The sequence below is a fragment of the Chelonia mydas genome, chromosome 2 (assembly GCF_015237465.2).
Source record: "Chelonia mydas isolate rCheMyd1 chromosome 2, rCheMyd1.pri.v2, whole genome shotgun sequence".
In the NCBI taxonomy this organism is placed as follows: domain Eukaryota; kingdom Metazoa; phylum Chordata; order Testudines; family Cheloniidae; genus Chelonia; species Chelonia mydas.
In genome coordinates this window covers 259700195-259717069 of record NC_057850.1, presented here as the reverse complement: position 1 = coordinate 259717069, position 16875 = coordinate 259700195, and the positions used below count along the sequence as shown (strand labels likewise).

Here is a 16875-nt window from a genome sequence, read left to right as displayed (position 1 = left end):
ACATTGCAGACGCTCACCCTGGGGGAAGACGGGTGCATATCCCTCAGCCACGTGTGCTCTGTCCCCATGGTGGGTTCTCTGGTGCAGGAGGAGAGGATGCTTCTGAATGAAGCCCTTTCCACACTGGGTGCACCAGTAAGGTCTCTCTCCCGTGAGAGTCTTATAGTGACGTTGCAGGTTCTCCCCCTTCTGGAAGCTCTTCCCGGACTCCTGTGTGCTTGTGTTGATACATCTTGAGGGTCCTGACAGCATCCCCACAAAGGGTGCAGCCCTAGGGCTTCTCACCAGCGTGCGTCCTCTGGTGCGTCACCAGAGTCTGCTTGTGCCGAAAGCTCTTGCCGCAGTCACAGCAGACGAAGAGACTCTCCCCGGTGTGAGTTTGCTGGTGAACTTTCAGCACCCGGTGCGTCCGGAAGCCCTTCCCGCACTCGCTGCACAGGTAGGGCCGCTCGCCCGGGTGGATTCTCCGGTGTGTCACCAGGTGCTGCTTCTGGATGAAGCTTTTCCCGCACTCGGCACAGGGGAACGGGCGCTCCCCCGTGTGCGTGTGAAAATGGCGCTTCAGGTTCTCGCTCCTCCGGAAGCCCTTCTCACACTCGCTGCACATGTGCTTGGAGGGCTTCTGCGTAGCGCGAGTTTGCCGACGCCGTCGGAGCTGCCTGGGCACCGTGAAGCCTTCTCCGCAGTCGCTACACGGGTAGGCGCTTGCCCCGGTGCAAGTTCTCGCGTGCCTCACGAGCGATTGCCGGTGCCTGAAGTTCTTCCCACAAGCCTCACACACGTGGAGCCTCTTTCCCGTGTGGGTTTGCTGGTGAATGCGGAGATCCCCGTGTCTCCAGAAGCTCTTCCCGCACTAGCCGCACGTATGGGGTCGCTCCCCCATGAGGGTCTGCTGGTGCAGTGTGAGATGCACGGGGGTGCAAAAGCTGTCCCCGCAGCCAGGACCGCTGTACGGGTTCTCTCCAGCATGGATTCTCTGGTGGACCCTAAGGGTTTGCTTACAGCTGAAACTTCTCCCACCATCATTACACTTGCGTAGCTCCTGCCCAGCGTGAGTGAACTTGAAGAACCCGGAACGTCTGGAAGCTTTCCCTGCCCTCGCTGCAAGGAAACGCCCTCTCCCCCCGGTGGGTGCTCTGGTGTGTTTTAAAGCGGGCAGACGAGCTGAAGCTCCTCCCACACTGCGGGCGGTTATACGGCGCCACCCCTGAATGGGTTCTCTGGTGCGTTACCAGATGGTGCTTTTGGCGGAAGCTCTTTCCACACTCCAGGCAGGGGTAGGGTTTCTCCCCGGTGTGCGTCCGAAAGTGGTGTTTCAGATTCCCACGCTTCTGGAATTCGCTACATTTGTGAGGTTTCTCATCTGGGCTGAGCTGCTGTGGATTTGCGGTTTCAACATGCTTTCCTTTCAGGTGGGCTTGATCTAGTTTGTTTCTCCTCCCCACAGCAAGGCTGCCCTGACCAGTGCGGTTTACTCCCTGGATAGAAAAAAGCGAATGATATTCCTTTTCAGAGTCTCTGAGTGGTGTCTCGCGTTGTCCCAGGTTCTCAGCATTTTCCCTATCATCCTCGTCCTCCTTCTTTAGGACCCTGAAATCAGCTGCTGGAATGAAAAAGAAAAAAGTATTCTGGGCATCCACATGTGTTGGTTGCAAAGACCAAATTTGTTACCACCTAAAACTTGCTCCTAAGACATTTCAGCCCTTGCCACGCAGGTCTGCTATGCCTGCGGCTCAATATACCGTGGGTAGCAATTGTGAGCCTGGCCCAATTATGGGGCTGATTCTGCCACTCTTGCATTAAGCACTCCCACTGAAACCAGTGGGACTATGTGGCCCAGGTCAAGATGGGGGCTCTTAACCCAGAGAGCCCAAATTGCAGCCCTCCAGACTGGAGCGCTGGGAGAAGACCCGATCCCAGTTTGACCCCCGGGGGTTTTGGGGTGGCAAAAGGGCACGGGCCGCATAAACCTTCCCACATGCAGCATGTGAGTGCTATTGACCACCCCCGACCTAAGGGAGGGCATGAAACTGGAAGGGCGTAAAACTGGAAGGGCCTGATGTAACTCCCACCAAGGAATGGGAGAGATGCTGGGGCATCCATAGGAACGTTGGTGGGTTCGAACTTCCCCAGGTTACTGGCTAAAGTGACCCCACTCAGTTCGGTCTCGAAGGGGGGAGAGATGTGACGAAGTGGGACTGTTCTTAATGTTTCCTCTGAATATTGTGGGGGTGCCTCAGTTTCCCCTAGGCAGCTCTTAAGTATCTAGGTGGTGGGATAAGGGTGAATGATCGTTGCAGAGCCCTAGAGGGCAGGCGTGTGCAGGCGTCTGGACACAGAGAATGGCCGACACCCTGTTTCCTGGCAACTGATGGCCTGGGCCCTTCCCCCCTGCAAGGTGAGAGCTAAAGGGTTGGAGAACAAAGGGATCAGGTGCCCTCCTGGCCCAGGAAAGGGACAAAGCCCAGAGGAGGGGGGGGCTGGAGAGAGTTTCAGTTTGCGGCAGGCTGGGGACATGGAGTGAAGCGCAGACGGGGTTGTCTGGCTCACTGCCCCCCCAAAATGGACCCAGCTGAGGGGTCCTGTTCTCTGCACCTACAAGCTCTGTGTTAGACCATGTTCCTGTCGTCTAATAAACCTTCTGTGTTCCCGCCTGGCTGAGAGTCACGTCTGACTGCGAAGTTGGGGGGCAGGACCCTCTGGCTTCCCCAGGACCCCACCTGGGCGGACTCGCTGTGGGAAGCACACGGAGGGGCAGAGGATGCTGAATGCTCCGAGGTCCGACCCAGGAAGGTGGAAGCCGTGTGAGCTGTGTGTCTGCAAACAGGCTGCTCACAGAAAGGAGACTGCCCCAGAGTCCTGCCTGGCTTCGTGGGGAGCAATCTTTGGAGTAAGGTGAGATAGGGTGACAAATGTGGCTGTATGTTAGAACAATTTTCCAAACAGTGTGTGGTATCGAATTAAGTTTGAAGGTCCATGTAGCTGAGGGCTTCTCTGAAGCAGGCTTCAGGAGAACACTTGCAGGAGTGAGTCCTGTTCAGATAACAGGTTCCACAGCATGGACCCCTCAGTGAGTTTTCCTGGATACTCTGATCTCAGCCCAGTCTGCGTTTGCTCTAAAATTCCTTGAATCCTCTACTCCAGCTCCACAATCCATTGGATCTCATCCTCCAGTTAATCTCCCCGAAACAAAAATTCATTCTTTTCACTAGACAGTAAACTCTCCCATGGGCCCCTGGGATTGATAACAGCCTGGATCACTTTCCCAATGTAGCCCAGCACAAGCACTCCTCTCTGATGGCTGCTGTTGTCTCCGGTGGTAGCAATCTGTTCACTGTTTCTATGGCCGGGAAGCTATTAAAGTGCCTACTCCCTCACAGGTAATTCTATTTCTTCCAAATCCTGATGCTCCCAGAGCGATGGCCCTTCCTCCGGATTGTTCAGGGACACAAGAGCAGATCTGGGAACTGGATACCCTGTTCACAAAGACAGGATGACACACCAGTCTGCAAGGTTCTCCTTCCAACCTGTGCTCTACTCCTGAATTCCCCACCCCTGGAGCAAGAGGCTCTCCACAGCGTTAGCAATCCACACCCGCATCTGAGCGGCATCACTCGTAGTGGGGCCAGGACTCAGCACTTCAATGTTCATTTGCAAAAGCTCTATGGCTTTTTATGTACCGGGAAAGCTGGGGCTTGGATATTCGCCTCAATCTCTGATCCCACCCAGGAATGTCAAAGCTCCAACACGCAGTCAAAAACAATGAAAACTGATCTTTACCTAGTGAAATCAGATGATCGTAATCCTCCCTCATCATCTCCCTGTACAGCGCCTTCTGCCATTCTGTCAATTCCTCCCACTCCTCAAGGGTCAAATAGACAGTGACGTCCTCAAACATCACAGGCACCTGAAATCAAGAGGAACATACGCTCAGCACCTACTGCTGATGCCCTGAGACGCAGCCAGGCAGAGGGAAGTGTTTGTAGAGCGTGTTCATATTCTGCTCTGGATGGTTCATACGTGCAGTCTCATTTCTGGACACTTGTAAACTCCCAGGAATAGGAACTGGGTTTTGTACAGAGTCATTGCTCTCTAATTTATCCGGTGGCATCTGAGCACCTCAACAAAGAGATAAAAAGCCCCAAAGGAGCTTAGAAGTTGTAGTCTGAACTTTACTGCTGCTCCATGGTTTCCTCATTGCTCCATCTCTACACACACAGGCCTCTCCTCCACTCCTCCTGGACATCTGGAGCTATTAGTCTCACACAGTACATTGGCCAATCCCTTGCTACAGGCCCCTTCTGACCAATCAGAACCTCCAGAGCAACGTCCGGTCAGCGACGTAGGAGCTTGCATGAGAGAAAAGTAAAGTCCTGATTGGCTGGAGGCACTTTACTATCCAGAGGTTTTGTCTGTTGAGTAGATAGTTCTGCACCCAGCCCTTCGGAGCCCCAATTAGTGGGTTACTCCTTACAGTGCATTGAATCCATCTCCTCTGTCAACTGCACATATAGAATCTCCACACCTAATCGGAGATTACGGCTTCTCGCTGAAACACGTCTGCATGTTCTGTCTCACAGCGGGCTGGTCCAAAGCCTACTGAAGTCAATGCAAGTCTTTCTAGGACTCCAGTGGGCTTTCAATGCGGCCCGAGACCCTCGCATCTTTTCCCTGCTCTTCGCAGCCCTGAACTCGATCCTTTTTCTGGAACATGTTGGGGTGATACTGACGTTTATTTTTGTCTTTTAAGGGTTGGATGAGGGAGGCCCAGTGTTTACAGCACCAGCGTCCCTGCGTTTTAGAACACGAGCAGCCGGCTGCAGGCTATGAAGTGCTGTAGCCCCGTTGCACAGTTGCCAATTTTCACGCGGTAAATAAGCACCCGACTTTCACAATAAGCCAAAAAAAAATCAAGCTAATCCCACTTCAAAACAAGGCCAGAACAAGCCAATCCCTAAGAACCCCAACATGCTATGTGACTGGATCCCCCCGGCCTGCATGCTGGGTCCGTGCTGGGCCCGCTGCGTGCCCCTGACTCTCTCCCCGCTTGCCCCTGCTTGCTGGGAACCGATCCAAAACAATGACGCAACTAGCTACAAGCCAAACAAGCGAAAAACTAGCCAACAAGCAACTCACAAGCCAATTAAGCCAAAAACAAGCCCAAATATCTGCGTTTTTTTCACGGGTTTGGCCTATTGGGATCCAGGAAGTGGGCGGGCAAAGCTCGCCCACCGCTAAAGGATCCCCCCCCAGCCTAAGGGGGAGATCCACAGGACCTGGAGGCCAAAAAATTACGGGGGACAACTAATGAAAAACAGGGACGGGAGTGCGGTCAAAGGGTCAAAAGAAGGGAACCGGACGGGGACACCGAGCAGAGAACCCCAGACAGTGCCCACCGCTCCTCAAAGGCCTCAAGGGAGTCGGTGGACGCCGCCCAGAGGAACTCTGCCTGGAGGCGTGAACGGACGGAGGATTGGAAATAGGCCCCGCAGTCGCAGGAGACTCCATCGGCCAACCTCCTCACCCTGGTTTTATAGATGGCTACTTTAGCCAGGGCCAGGAGGAGGTTGACCAGGAGGTCCCGCGACTTAGTGGGGCCACGGACAGGGAGTGCGTAGATAAGAAGGTGAGGAGAAAAGTGCAACCAAAACTTTAATAAAATATCGGTGAGGAGCCGGAATAGGGGCTGCAACCTGGCGCACTCCAGATAGACGTGCGCCAGGGTTTCCCTCACGCCGCAAAAGGGGCAGGTGTCCGGGATTGGGGTAAACCGCGCCAAGTACACACCCGTGCTCACGGCCCCGTGTAGGAGCCGCCAACTGATATCCCCGGCGGGCCGCGGGACTAAGGTGGAATAGAGGCTGGCCCACCGGGGCTCCTCACCCTCTAGAGGTGGCAGGAGGTCCCGCCACTTTGTGTCAGGGCGGGATGTGAGGGTGAGGACATGAAGGGTGTGGAGCACGAGCGTGTAGAGATGTTGTTTTGGCGCGGTCTGGAACCGGACCGGCTGCAGCTCGTGCAGCCGGCTCACGGTGAAGGGGCGGGGGGGTCGGTCGGGTCCACGGGGCAGGGGCCCGATGAAAAGGTCCGGAGGGCCTGGGGTGGAGGGTGGGCGGGGCGCGCCCTCTCGCAGGACCCGGTCGAGGTAAACCCGAGCAGCGGGCGGCAAAGCGGCCCTCACCTCGTGAAGTACGCGCAGGGCAGTACGAGGTCTGGAGAGCCCCATGCGCTGAGCGAGCGTCAGGGGATCCAGCCAGTCTCCCCGGTCGTAGTCCAGGAGGTCTCCGACTTTGGTGACTTCTGCCAGGACCAACCTCTGGCGCACCGAGGGGGACTCCGCCGCCTGCACACGGAGGTAGGGGTTATGTAGCAGGGGCTCCGCGAGGAGATCTTCCCCCACGGAGGCCGCCTTCACGGGTTTGGCATGTCTGCCCTGTCGGTGCCAGAAGATTAGGGAGACAAGGTGGGGGAGGTCAGATCTTTAACTGGAGCCGCTTCTGTTGGGGAGAGAGCCCAGCGGCTGCAGTAAGGGAGACGCCCTCACCCACCTTGTCTCTCTGGCCAGCCAACAGAGGGGGAAGCGCAGAAGGGTTGAGCGTTACCCCTGCAGGGGCCCGGGGACACGCTGCATGGAACGAGCGCCCTAGGCGGGCTCTTGGCTCCGATCTCGGGCCCCGATCCTGCCCCGTGGGCGGGCCCCTGGGCTGGGCGAGGCCCCCCATGATTGCAGGATCCGGGCGGCGCGGGGCGTTCAGAGCCTGCGGGAGTGGGGCCGGGGGAACCCACCCCCTGCCCTGCCGCGGTGGGGGGGCGCCTCTGCCTGGGACCAGCGGAAGGCAGCCCTCGGAATCCCCCGTTCACAGCCCCGTGCCCGGGGGCCGCCCCCCAGCGCCCGAGGGAGAGGAGGGAGCGGCAGCGGGGCACGTGTCCCCGGCAGCCGGGGAAGCTGCTCCCCCCCCAGCCCCAGAGGAGGCCGCCGGGGCCGTGCAAACTCCGCCCCTGATCCCGGTGAACCGCGGGGGGGACCTGCCCCGGGCCGCTGCCGGCCCAGCCCCTTTCCCTGGGACCCACCCGCAGCATCCCCCGGCTCCTACCCGAGGGCGGGCCCCGTCAGCCATCGCCCGGGCGCTGCTGCAGCCGAGCGGGCGCCCCGCTCCCGAGCCCGGCTCCTGGGAGCCCCGGGCCCCCCGCACGCTCCCGCTTCGCCGGGGCCATGCCGCCTGCGGGGCTGGCGGGCACCCCCTAGCGCCCCGTGTGTGTCACCACCGGCCGGGCTGCGCCGGGAGAGCCCGCCCCTACCTGCAGCCGCCGCTTTCAGGCCCCCTCGAGGGGCCGGGGTTCGGGCCCGGGCTTGGGCCGGCCGGGGGTGCGGAGCCATTAATAAGAGTTGGTTCTGGGTCCAAAAACCACCCGCGCCTAAAGCATGTGAGGGGCCGGGGGCTGGTTCCTCCCGTGAGCGGCTTGCCCCAGCCCGGGGTGAGGGGTGGAGGTGGCCACTGGAAGGGTCAGCGCTCCCTTTCCCGCAGAGCTGGTTTGGGGGTCGGTCAGCGGCGGCAGTTTCCCTTGCGTACGGTGATGATGCTAATCAGGACGGGCGAAGAGCTTTTTCAGCCCTGGACTTTGTTAACATGGCACAGGGCGGAGGGGCCGCCGAGCCAAACTCTGATACCGCGTGTGTAACGTGCGGCGCTGTCTATATTCTGCTCGGCTCCCAGTGGAGTCACTCCGGATTTATAGCGGTGTCAAAGCAAGAGCAAAATTTCACTGGAGTCTCTGGAATGATTGATCCGTTCTCACTTCTTCCGCCTGCATCCGACTGTAGGAGAACTCCAGGACAACTGCTTCATGAAGGAACAGCCAGCTCCGTGACCCAAGGCCCTCTTGGCACAGCGGTACATACGGGTTGGAAGGATCCCCTGGGTCTGGTATGTTTGAGGTAGCCTGCCCATTAATGGTATGTAGGGTCTCCAATGAAAGCCTGTGTCCCACGGGTTATCAAAATCATTGCGAGATGTAGGGAAAACAGGTGAAGAGTTCTGTTTTATGCTAAAAACTCTGCTCTCTAGGGCGGTGAGTTAAGGCAAGTCACTGACAGGTGATCCACAAACTCCTGTCAAGCGGGGGGAAGAGACATTTATCTCACTCTGGCTGGTCACGTGCAAGTTAATTACTGTAGGACTCACAATGGACGGCCACTTACAGTCTGAGCAAAATGCTAGACACTAGGTTGTGGAGGTTGCTGGACAAAACAAGAACAGCCGGGGTTCTCCTGTTTACAGTAAGACAATGAACTCTTGAGACTAGATCTGGGGTGCAGATAAACCCCCAGTTCTTCTTCCGTCTATGTGAACAATCCACCAGCGGGTTTGATCTTATGGGAAGGGGTCTCAGCCAAACCGGTTCAAAAGGCTGGGGAAAGGACAGGGGACTGGGTGGGGGGGTCAGCTCCTCGCAGGAGCCAGGGCCAGGCCTTGGGAGTCCTGTTTAGGGGCTAGGGAGCGTGTTCTGATTTTGTCTCATACGTAACCGTGTGTTTGGGGGGAGGGATAGCTCAGTGGTTTGAGCATTGGCCTGCTAAACCCAGGCTTGTGAGTTCAATCCTTGAGGGGGCCATTGGGGATCTGGGGCAAAAATTGGGGATTGGTCCTGCTTTGAGCAGGGGGTTGGACTAGATGACCTCCTGAGGTCCCTTCCAACCCTGATATTCTATGTTTCCAACATTCTTTCTGCCCCTCGCTTGAATCTCAGTTCTCTGATTATAAACGTCTCCTCCTTGTCGCTCTACGGCTACCGGAGCTGCGTGCCGCAGAGCGGGGACCCTGAGCGGGCGTGTTCTGCTCCTTTGGGAGCAGCGAATCCGAGAGCTCTGCGCTCAGCGGGGTTAGGAGTGCTAGTCAAAATGTAGGATTCAGGCCTGTATTTCCACCTGAGACAGAATTTTGGGCCGTTTGCCTGTTTAATTCTTGATACACTTATATTCTTACTAATATGTGTGAACAAAGGGATCCTTACTGAAATGTGTAAACAAAGGGCAAAAATGTGGCTTCTGCCTGGCCAAGTGGGTTTGTTGGTGTAACGGGAACAGATAAGAGCAGTTACAGTGTTACTGGGCATGGCGGGCGGGCGTGTAACAGACAAGCACACACGTGAAGATTGCCTCAGCTCCTATCTCAAGGCAAGGTCAAGCAACCAATCGGGAGGGGCAAGGAGGATTGGGGGAAGGTATAAAACACGAAAAGGCCAAAGAAATGCCCATCCTGACCATAGCACAACCTCGCTCCTTACCCCTCCCATGGGGTACAATAGAGGTGGGACGAAGACCCCAGACTCACGGCCCCCCAAAATGGGACACGACCATAAATTGTAAGGGTATGCATTGCAGGTATAATTATGCCTGCTAAAGGGGAATGGGGACACAGGGTAAAGGCTCTGCGGCGTCGGAGCCGGGAAGGGGGACGCGGGGTAAAGGCTCCGCGGCGTCGGAGCCGGGAAGGGGGTGGTCGTGCCCTCGAGTTAATTAGATCTGCAGAAAGAGCTCTGTTTGTAATGAACTATTTTTATTGCTCCAAACCCCTGCACACAGTACATGAGATTACACAGGATTCACAGGTATTGCTGTTAGGGATGTAACTATCGTTTAAAGAAGTACCCGTTTAAACTATTAAAATTATATTGTTAACTGTTTAATCGTTAACCATCTACCCCTGGCGTGGGGCTACCCACCCTGCTGTCTCTGGAGTGCAGTGGGCTGGGGGATCATTTGCGTGTGCACGGCTGGGCACTGCCACCCCTCGCTCTCCCAGTTTCTAGCCACTGCCTAGTGCGGCTAGTTCGGCAGATCGCTGCCGGGTGAGCAGCGGTGCCAGGGCAGAGCCAAGCGTTCCAGCAGATCCAGTGGTTCCCAGCCAGATCCACCGCTGCAGCCAGTTGTAAGAGAAGCAGAGCTGGGGGGGCTGCCCCCAACGGTGCCCTCTCTGCTGGGCACGAAAGCGTTGCAAGCTCCCGCGCTCCCCGGGTATTGCTGTGACATTTTTGATGTGCGCATTAGGTATTACAGTGTCACAAATTATTTTACCAACTTGTTTTAAACGTTAACTGGAATATATTACCGGTAAGACTAACACTGATTGGTTAACCGTGTAACATTTGACATCCCTAACTGCTGCATGGTTCTACCACACGCGACAACGCTGCAATAAACCCCTTCTCTCACCCCTAGAGAGAGACGTTGGTTTCTGCCATTGCTACTCACAGCAGCGAACAATTACTGTGTGTTCCGAGTGACGTCTGCAGCACGCGCCCAATGCCTCCGCTGATGCCAGCCGTTCTTGTGCCTTCCAAGCTCCCACAGAGGAGGAGGTGCAAAGACAGCAAGATCAAGCCCTAGCCTGGCTCAGAGAAGCACGGGGCACACAAACTTCACACTAGATTTTTTTAAAAAGCTTCCAAATTTTTGTGTGTGTCAGCGTGGTGCTGGAGAAAGGTGACAGCCCAGGAGACAGGCTTCCTCTACCCCCAGAGCATGTACACAGACAGCGCGGTGCAAGCAACCCAAACCATGCTCTTGGTCTGGGGAAGTCCAGTTCTAGCAGGCAGGACCGTTAATTCGGCACAACTCATTCAAACCTCAGCCTCTCTGCTGGGAACACTACGAAGGGGGCTAATTTGGGAAGGGTACATGGACATCTGTCCACTGGTAAAATGGCTGAGACCCAGCATACTCATTTCCCATGGGCCACTTTCCATCAGTATCAACCCCAGTGAGATTTAAACTGGTAACCCAGCAGTAGAAAGCTCTCCCTCTCATTAGGGATTGCTATTCAGTTCTCGACTTTTCTAAAAATCGCCTGTGTAGATCCTGCAAAGTCTGGTGGCACCATGAGCTCTAACACCTCAGCACGTTATGTGACCTCACACCTACCAGAAAACAGCTGAAGCACTGAGCCGCCCTAAAGGTCACAAAGCAATTCCTGGAGACTTTCCTAAGTGACAGATCTGCGTGTGCGTGACTTTAACGATAAAGCTGTCTACTACTTGGACTCCTTTTAGTTCTCCAGAGCTAGACCAGCTAAGGGGGAAGAGAGCTGGATTCCAAACCTTCTTGGACATCAGTGGGAATTATTGTGAGGATTTCCTCTGGCCTGTGTTACCCAGGAGGTCAGACTAGATGGTTGCAATGGTCCCTTCTGGCCTTGGAATCTAGGAATCAACAGAATTGTTTAAGTTCAAGACATTTTCACAGGGGCAAAACTACTGAACGTAGTAAACACAAAACCAGCAGACGTGTTGAGCAAGAACGTGCCATTTTTACTTTTCAGAGTAAAACCACCCTTTAAATAGTTCCACTCAGGTCCCATGTGCTGATATACGGTGGTTTTATTAAGGGTGAATTGAACAATGAGCTTTAAAGTGTCCACCCCATCAGATGGGTGGGGGAATATTTCTTACACTTTTTGGATGCTGTTCCTACCTTGGGCACATAATATGTTTCCATTTGTCAGGGCAAGTTTTCCCCACGTGCAACAAGATGTCGCATTTTTGTTCTTTCTGTGCAACTTGCGGCCCAGCGGATTAAGCCCCATGGCTTGTTTTATTGTAACACACAACAGGAAAAGTGAACTTTGGAACCGTGATCACCAAGACCGGTGTTTCTCTTGCATGAGTGACCTGGTGACGCCAAAGATCATGAATGGCTTGAAAACATCTCCCGCACTCTCTGCACAGGCAGGTGGCTTGGTTACGTGGGTCTCCTGGTGCCTGAGCAGCTGTTGCTTCTGAATGAAGCACTTCTCCCACCTGGTGCATTTAAACCGCTTCTCCCCTGCGTGGACTCTCAGGCGCATTGCCGGGTCTCGCTTTTGAGCAAAGCATTTCCCATATTCAGCGCACACATGGGTCCTCTCTGCACGAGCGAGCTGGTGACGGTCCAGAGCTGCATGATTTGAGAAGTGCTTCTCACATGGGCTCCTTTTCTTCTTGTCCTGCTCCAAGGGATCTGGGATTGTAGCTGACCTCTTGTCACTCAGGCCGGACAGATCTAACGTCACGGGCAGCCTCCTGTTCTGCTTGGAGACGTTGCTCTCACTCGGGCAGGCTTCTTCCTTGACGGAAGCCTGCAAGGCATGCTCCCTAGAGTCCCGGGGGTAATAGACTGACTTGTCGCAGGCTTACATCATACACGTCGTCATGCCTCTCCACCTTGAGCTGGACCCCGAGAGCATCTGCAGGATTAGAATCAATGGCCAGACAATGGTCAGCGACAAAGCATCCTGACATGACAATAGATTTTGTTTCACGGGGGATTCCAAGACACAGAGCCTTTTAGAAACTTAGTATGGCCCTGCAAGGGGGCCAGCTCGGGACTCACAAATCCACTTGGCAAGAGGAACTCTGCAACGTGTAGCCTCAGGCTCTTAGACCAGAACACAAGGGCTCTTCTCAGGCTTTGCTTCACCAACAAAGGTGCCGGTGTGCACAGTTCTATGTCGGTGGGAGACCTCCTGCTGACATAGCTCCCGCCGCTCGTTGGCGGTGGTTTAGTTCTCTCCCGCTGGCACAGAGCGTCTACACAGAGATCTTACAGTGGCATAGCTGTGTAGACATGGCCTAAGCTGGACAAAATTGACTCCGCAAACCCACCGGCATGTTTTGGCAGATAATTTGTTATCCAGACACTGTGCTCTAGACCTGAATTGTAAAAAAAGATCCCCCACCACCATCTATACCAAGATGTGAATTCAACAGTGAAATGAATACAACTCTCCCTGAGGTTTTGGGCCTGGATCTGACCCACATCACTTTCCCTGCTAAGTGCGGGTAGAGCAGAAGCCATTTCATCAGGAACAACAGACCTGCAGGATTTTGGTTTTGGCAGAGGGAGAGAACTGGTTACATTTCTAATTGCCCTGACTCCAACCATTACTGGGGGTTGCAAGGTTGGTCATTCCAATGCAGCTGAACCCCCTTCCCTGTTACTGGCTGGAGGAATATACGTGCACAAAACTGCTCCGAGTTGCCCAAAATACAGGGCAGGAACTCCATATTAACAGAGATCACTGTAGACACGTTTTCTGAGCAGTGTGGAGCACAGGAAGGGAATCCCTATCCGGCCAGACACCACACAACCCACCGTAAACTTCCCATTGATAAAGGGAGACAAGAAGGAAAAAAAAAAGCAAGGGAACATTGGTATGATCCAAGAGGGGCTGTGATGTAGGCATGCCCAGACCAACCCAGGCAGGCATTAGATCTCCTGCATGTCCAATCACCCTCTTGATACTTCACGTAAGGGCGGGGTAGTGTGTGGTCTCTGCCGAAAGCTCAGAACTCGCTGATCACCATGGATAATATGAGAGGTTTGTATGGGAAATATTTTAAGAGCTATGGAAAATGTAGGATGTTACCTGTTGGAGAGAGGCGGGGCGGGGCTCAGAACTAACTCAATCAAGAGTGGGAACATGACCCAGCCCAGCGTCTGACCACCTGCAGGCCTGAGCACTGACAAAGACAAAGGGACCCCAAGAGACAACTCTGAATAGGGGGCCCTGAGGGCTGAGCTGAAGTGAATGCGATGCCCCAATTATGAAACCAGATAAAATGTCTGGGACTGTATAAGGGCTGAAGAAAGGGCACAGGACGTTATCCATCCAGAGGTGCCGCTCTGGCAGTGGGAGTGTCTCATGAGAAGGGAATCCCAGCTCTCTGGGCTGGACAAGCGCTGGCTGGCCGGACTGACTGACCATCGCGTGAGAAATACCTTATTAACAAGTGCCTTTCCAGTCTAAATAGTACAGGCTTTAGTTTGCATTTTACCTGTATCCTTATGTTTCCAAATCCTTTCACTTACTTTTATTTGAAACTTTTACTCAAGCTTTGCTGAATAAACTTCCATTTGGTTTTACTATAGACACATCTCAGCGCCTTGTGCCAAAGAGAACGCTGAACTGAGGCTAGTAAACCGGAGCACGCTGCTTCCAGGGAGGCAACAGACCAGCGCGCGTTGTGGGTGTCCTGAAGACAGGGGACGAGGTGCTCAGCTGCACTAAACTGCTAACCTGCAGTGGGAAAGAGCAGGGCTTGGGGTAGCCTGCTGTGGAATGTGTGTAGCCAGCAGCCGGTAGCTTCAGGAGAATTTCCCCTGGTGGGCGCAGACAAGACTCCTTCATGCCGTTAGCAGGTGATAGCGATTCACCCCGCACATCTAGGTTAGCTCTGAAAAGCGTCACACTCTGATGCCAAGAATAAAACATATTTGCTGTTTTCTGCAGCGATACAAACCCCCTCACGTCTGCTCCAGTGGCCTGACACTGAGCATTCTTCTCTGGCGAGAAAGGTGGTCATAGCACCAAGCCCTGGAATCATAGAAGATCAGGGTTGGAAGGGACCTCAGGAGGTCATCTAGTCCAACCCCCTGCTCAAAGCAGGACCAATCCCCAACTAAATCATCCCAGCCAGGGCTTTGTCAAGCCTGACCTTAAAAATCTCTAAGGATGGAGATTCCACCACCTCCCTAGGTAACACATTCCAGTGTTTCACCACCCCCCTAGTGAAAAAGTTTTTCCTAATATCCAACCTAAACCTCCCCCACTGCAACTTGAATTGGAGCAGCACTTAGCTGGTGCAATTCAACACGGTGCAAAGGGCCAGCCCTTTGGGGGAATGTCTGATCAAACATACCGCCGGATTCTGCATTCCTGATGTGCCCGAGTCCCCCACACTTCACTGCAAGGTGGATCCACAGCTTGTGGGAATTGCCATAGCTCCATCAACTTCAATGTACACTCCATCAGCTTCCCCCCACGCCGGGAGCAGATCTGCCCCTGGGTGTCTGAATGCACAAGGAATGCAGACGCAGGCCTACTGAGCATGCAAATGTTGCCACTCACGTGCAGGTGATTCTTTTCCTTTCAGTTCCAGCTGATCCGAGAGGCCCGGCTCTTCCTCTGGGCCAATCTGCGATAAAATGGCAGGTCTCCCAAATTCATACCCTGTGAACACAGACAAAGGGATTACGGAGCCACCGGTAGGAGCTGGCCCAGTCCCACAAGCTCTTGATCACCACCTGCAGGAGTTGAGGATGCTCAGCACCTAGCAGGATCAGACCCCGAAATGTCAGTTGCAAAGAAAGATTAATATTAAACCAGAACAGAAATGTAAATCCTATTTCCGCCTGTTTGTGCTCTGGGCTTCCAGCGTGCCCCATTCCACGTGGATGAATGGAAGTAAGCGAGATTGCTCCACTCTTGTTCAGAGTGGGCGTAGCTGGGCTCCATCAGGAATCCATGAGTCTGGAGATTAGCCCTGAATCCAAAGCCTTAAAAAAACCCTCCAAAGATCCCACAGCTCCATGCCAAAAAAAAACCCACCGATCTTTACCCAGTGAGATCAGACTGGCGTAATTCTCCTTCATCACCTCTCGATACAGCTCCTTCTGCCAGTCAGATAAAACTTCCCACTCCTCTTGGGAGAAAAAGACATCTTCAAAGGTCAGTTGCACTTGAAATCACAAGCAGTTACTCAGCCCTGTCTGCTACCATGGCCTGCCAACTCTGACAAGACTGGCGAGTTTTCCTTCCTGAGTTTCCGAGGACACGTCCTACCCTAATCTCTGCAGGGAAGGGCCAATCATTTACTGTGTCTGCGTGTGTGTGTACAGCACCTCATGCAATGGGGCCTGATCCTGACTGGTGCTAAAGTAATATACAGCCAGAGCCTTCCGATACACAGGGAATCTGATCCCTGCAGTCCCTGGAGCTAGACTCTGTGCCATCCTGGGGGTAGAGGTGATGGTTCTTTGCATGGTACCGCCTCCAGGCAGGAATTTCAGGCTGAGGGTCAGAAGAGCAGGGCAGAAGCCCATTTACAGGAGGGGCTCCACAGCTCTTAGGGCTACATGGATACAGATATTTTGGATACAGTTCTCTGCATTTTTATGGCATTTTCCATCTGGGGAACCCAGAGCACCCGGTCAGTCTCACCGCCCTCCTGTCAAGTAGGAAAAGAGAGTTATCCCCATTCTGCAAGCGGGGAAACCAAGGCCGAGAGAGGTTAAGGGACTTGTCCAAGATCACTCTGGCAGCATGTGGCAAAGCCGGGTCAAAAACTAATAGCACAGGAACGGGGTCATTTCAGTTCTCTGAGTCGGAAAACTTGGACAGCCCTGAAATCACTGCCCAAGCTGTGCCTCATTCCCATACCACACATCTGACCCAAGCCCCTTTGGTTTGCCCACAGTCGGGGAGGTCACCGTCCATTTCTGTTTCCGTGGCCCGGGCTGCTACAGGCTGGTTCAACTCCTCTTTCACGTCTCCCAAAGCTACGCAACTGAGAGCCGGGTTCTCAGTTACACCGAGGCCTCTTTACGCCCCTCTGGCAGCACGGAGGTGCCTGAAAGCGGAGGAGACAGCCCCTGAGACTGTCCCACACCAGCCAGTGTAGGTGTAGGGGCTCTAGGCCTGCCCTGCTCCCAGTTCGGGGGCAGATCGGAGGCACGGGCAGAGTACCCAGCACTCTGGCTGTTCCCAGCACCTCAAGGCTCACAGGCAAGTTCTCGAAGCAGCAGAGGTTGTGTTTACGGAGCAGGGGAGCTAGGGAACTACAGGGTCTGTCTGCGTCCAGCAGCCTCTGTAGGGAATCTCCTTTACACTCAGTACAACCGAGGCCTGTCTCTCCTCCCCCACAGCACAGAACTCCTTCTAGTCCCCCTAACAACTCTTCCGAGGGATAGATGGGCAGCAGGGGGTTGTGATATGCCTGCAGGCTAGTAGACACCTACAGCTGGCCCCTGCCAGCTCGTGGCATTACCCTTAGGAAGCCAAAGACCCCAGCTCAGCACACTCCCAACCCCCAGCAATTCCAGTCCTGGCTCCGGCAAGG

General features: G+C 54.5%; 2 protein-coding genes and 1 long non-coding RNA gene across 3 annotated transcripts; all 3 read right to left on the bottom strand.

The window, feature by feature from the left end:
* Nucleotides 1-271: 271 nt before the first annotated feature.
* LOC122464284 (oocyte zinc finger protein XlCOF19-like) lies at nucleotides 272-607 on the bottom strand. Its single transcript, XM_043538844.1, has one exon. It carries the CDS (start codon nucleotides 605-607, stop codon nucleotides 272-274), a length of 336 nt encoding a protein of 111 aa, XP_043394779.1.
* Nucleotides 603-7118, bottom strand: LOC122461356 (zinc finger protein with KRAB and SCAN domains 5-like). Its single transcript, XM_043538843.1, has 3 exons — nucleotides 7095-7118; nucleotides 3781-3907; nucleotides 603-1603 (listed from the first exon to the last, which is right to left on the bottom strand). Exons 1-3 carry the CDS (start codon nucleotides 7116-7118, stop codon nucleotides 1026-1028), a joined length of 729 nt encoding a protein of 242 aa, XP_043394778.1. The 3' UTR covers nucleotides 603-1025.
* Nucleotides 7119-11286: 4168 nt separating this feature from the next.
* Nucleotides 11287-16432, bottom strand: LOC119565481. The gene is made up of 5 exons (XR_006289182.1): nucleotides 16202-16432; nucleotides 15600-15605; nucleotides 15376-15495; nucleotides 14886-14987; nucleotides 11287-12221 (listed from the first exon to the last, which is right to left on the bottom strand). It is a non-coding gene; the product is annotated as an uncharacterized LOC119565481 (long non-coding RNA).
* Between the last annotated feature and the right edge of the window lie 443 nt (nucleotides 16433-16875).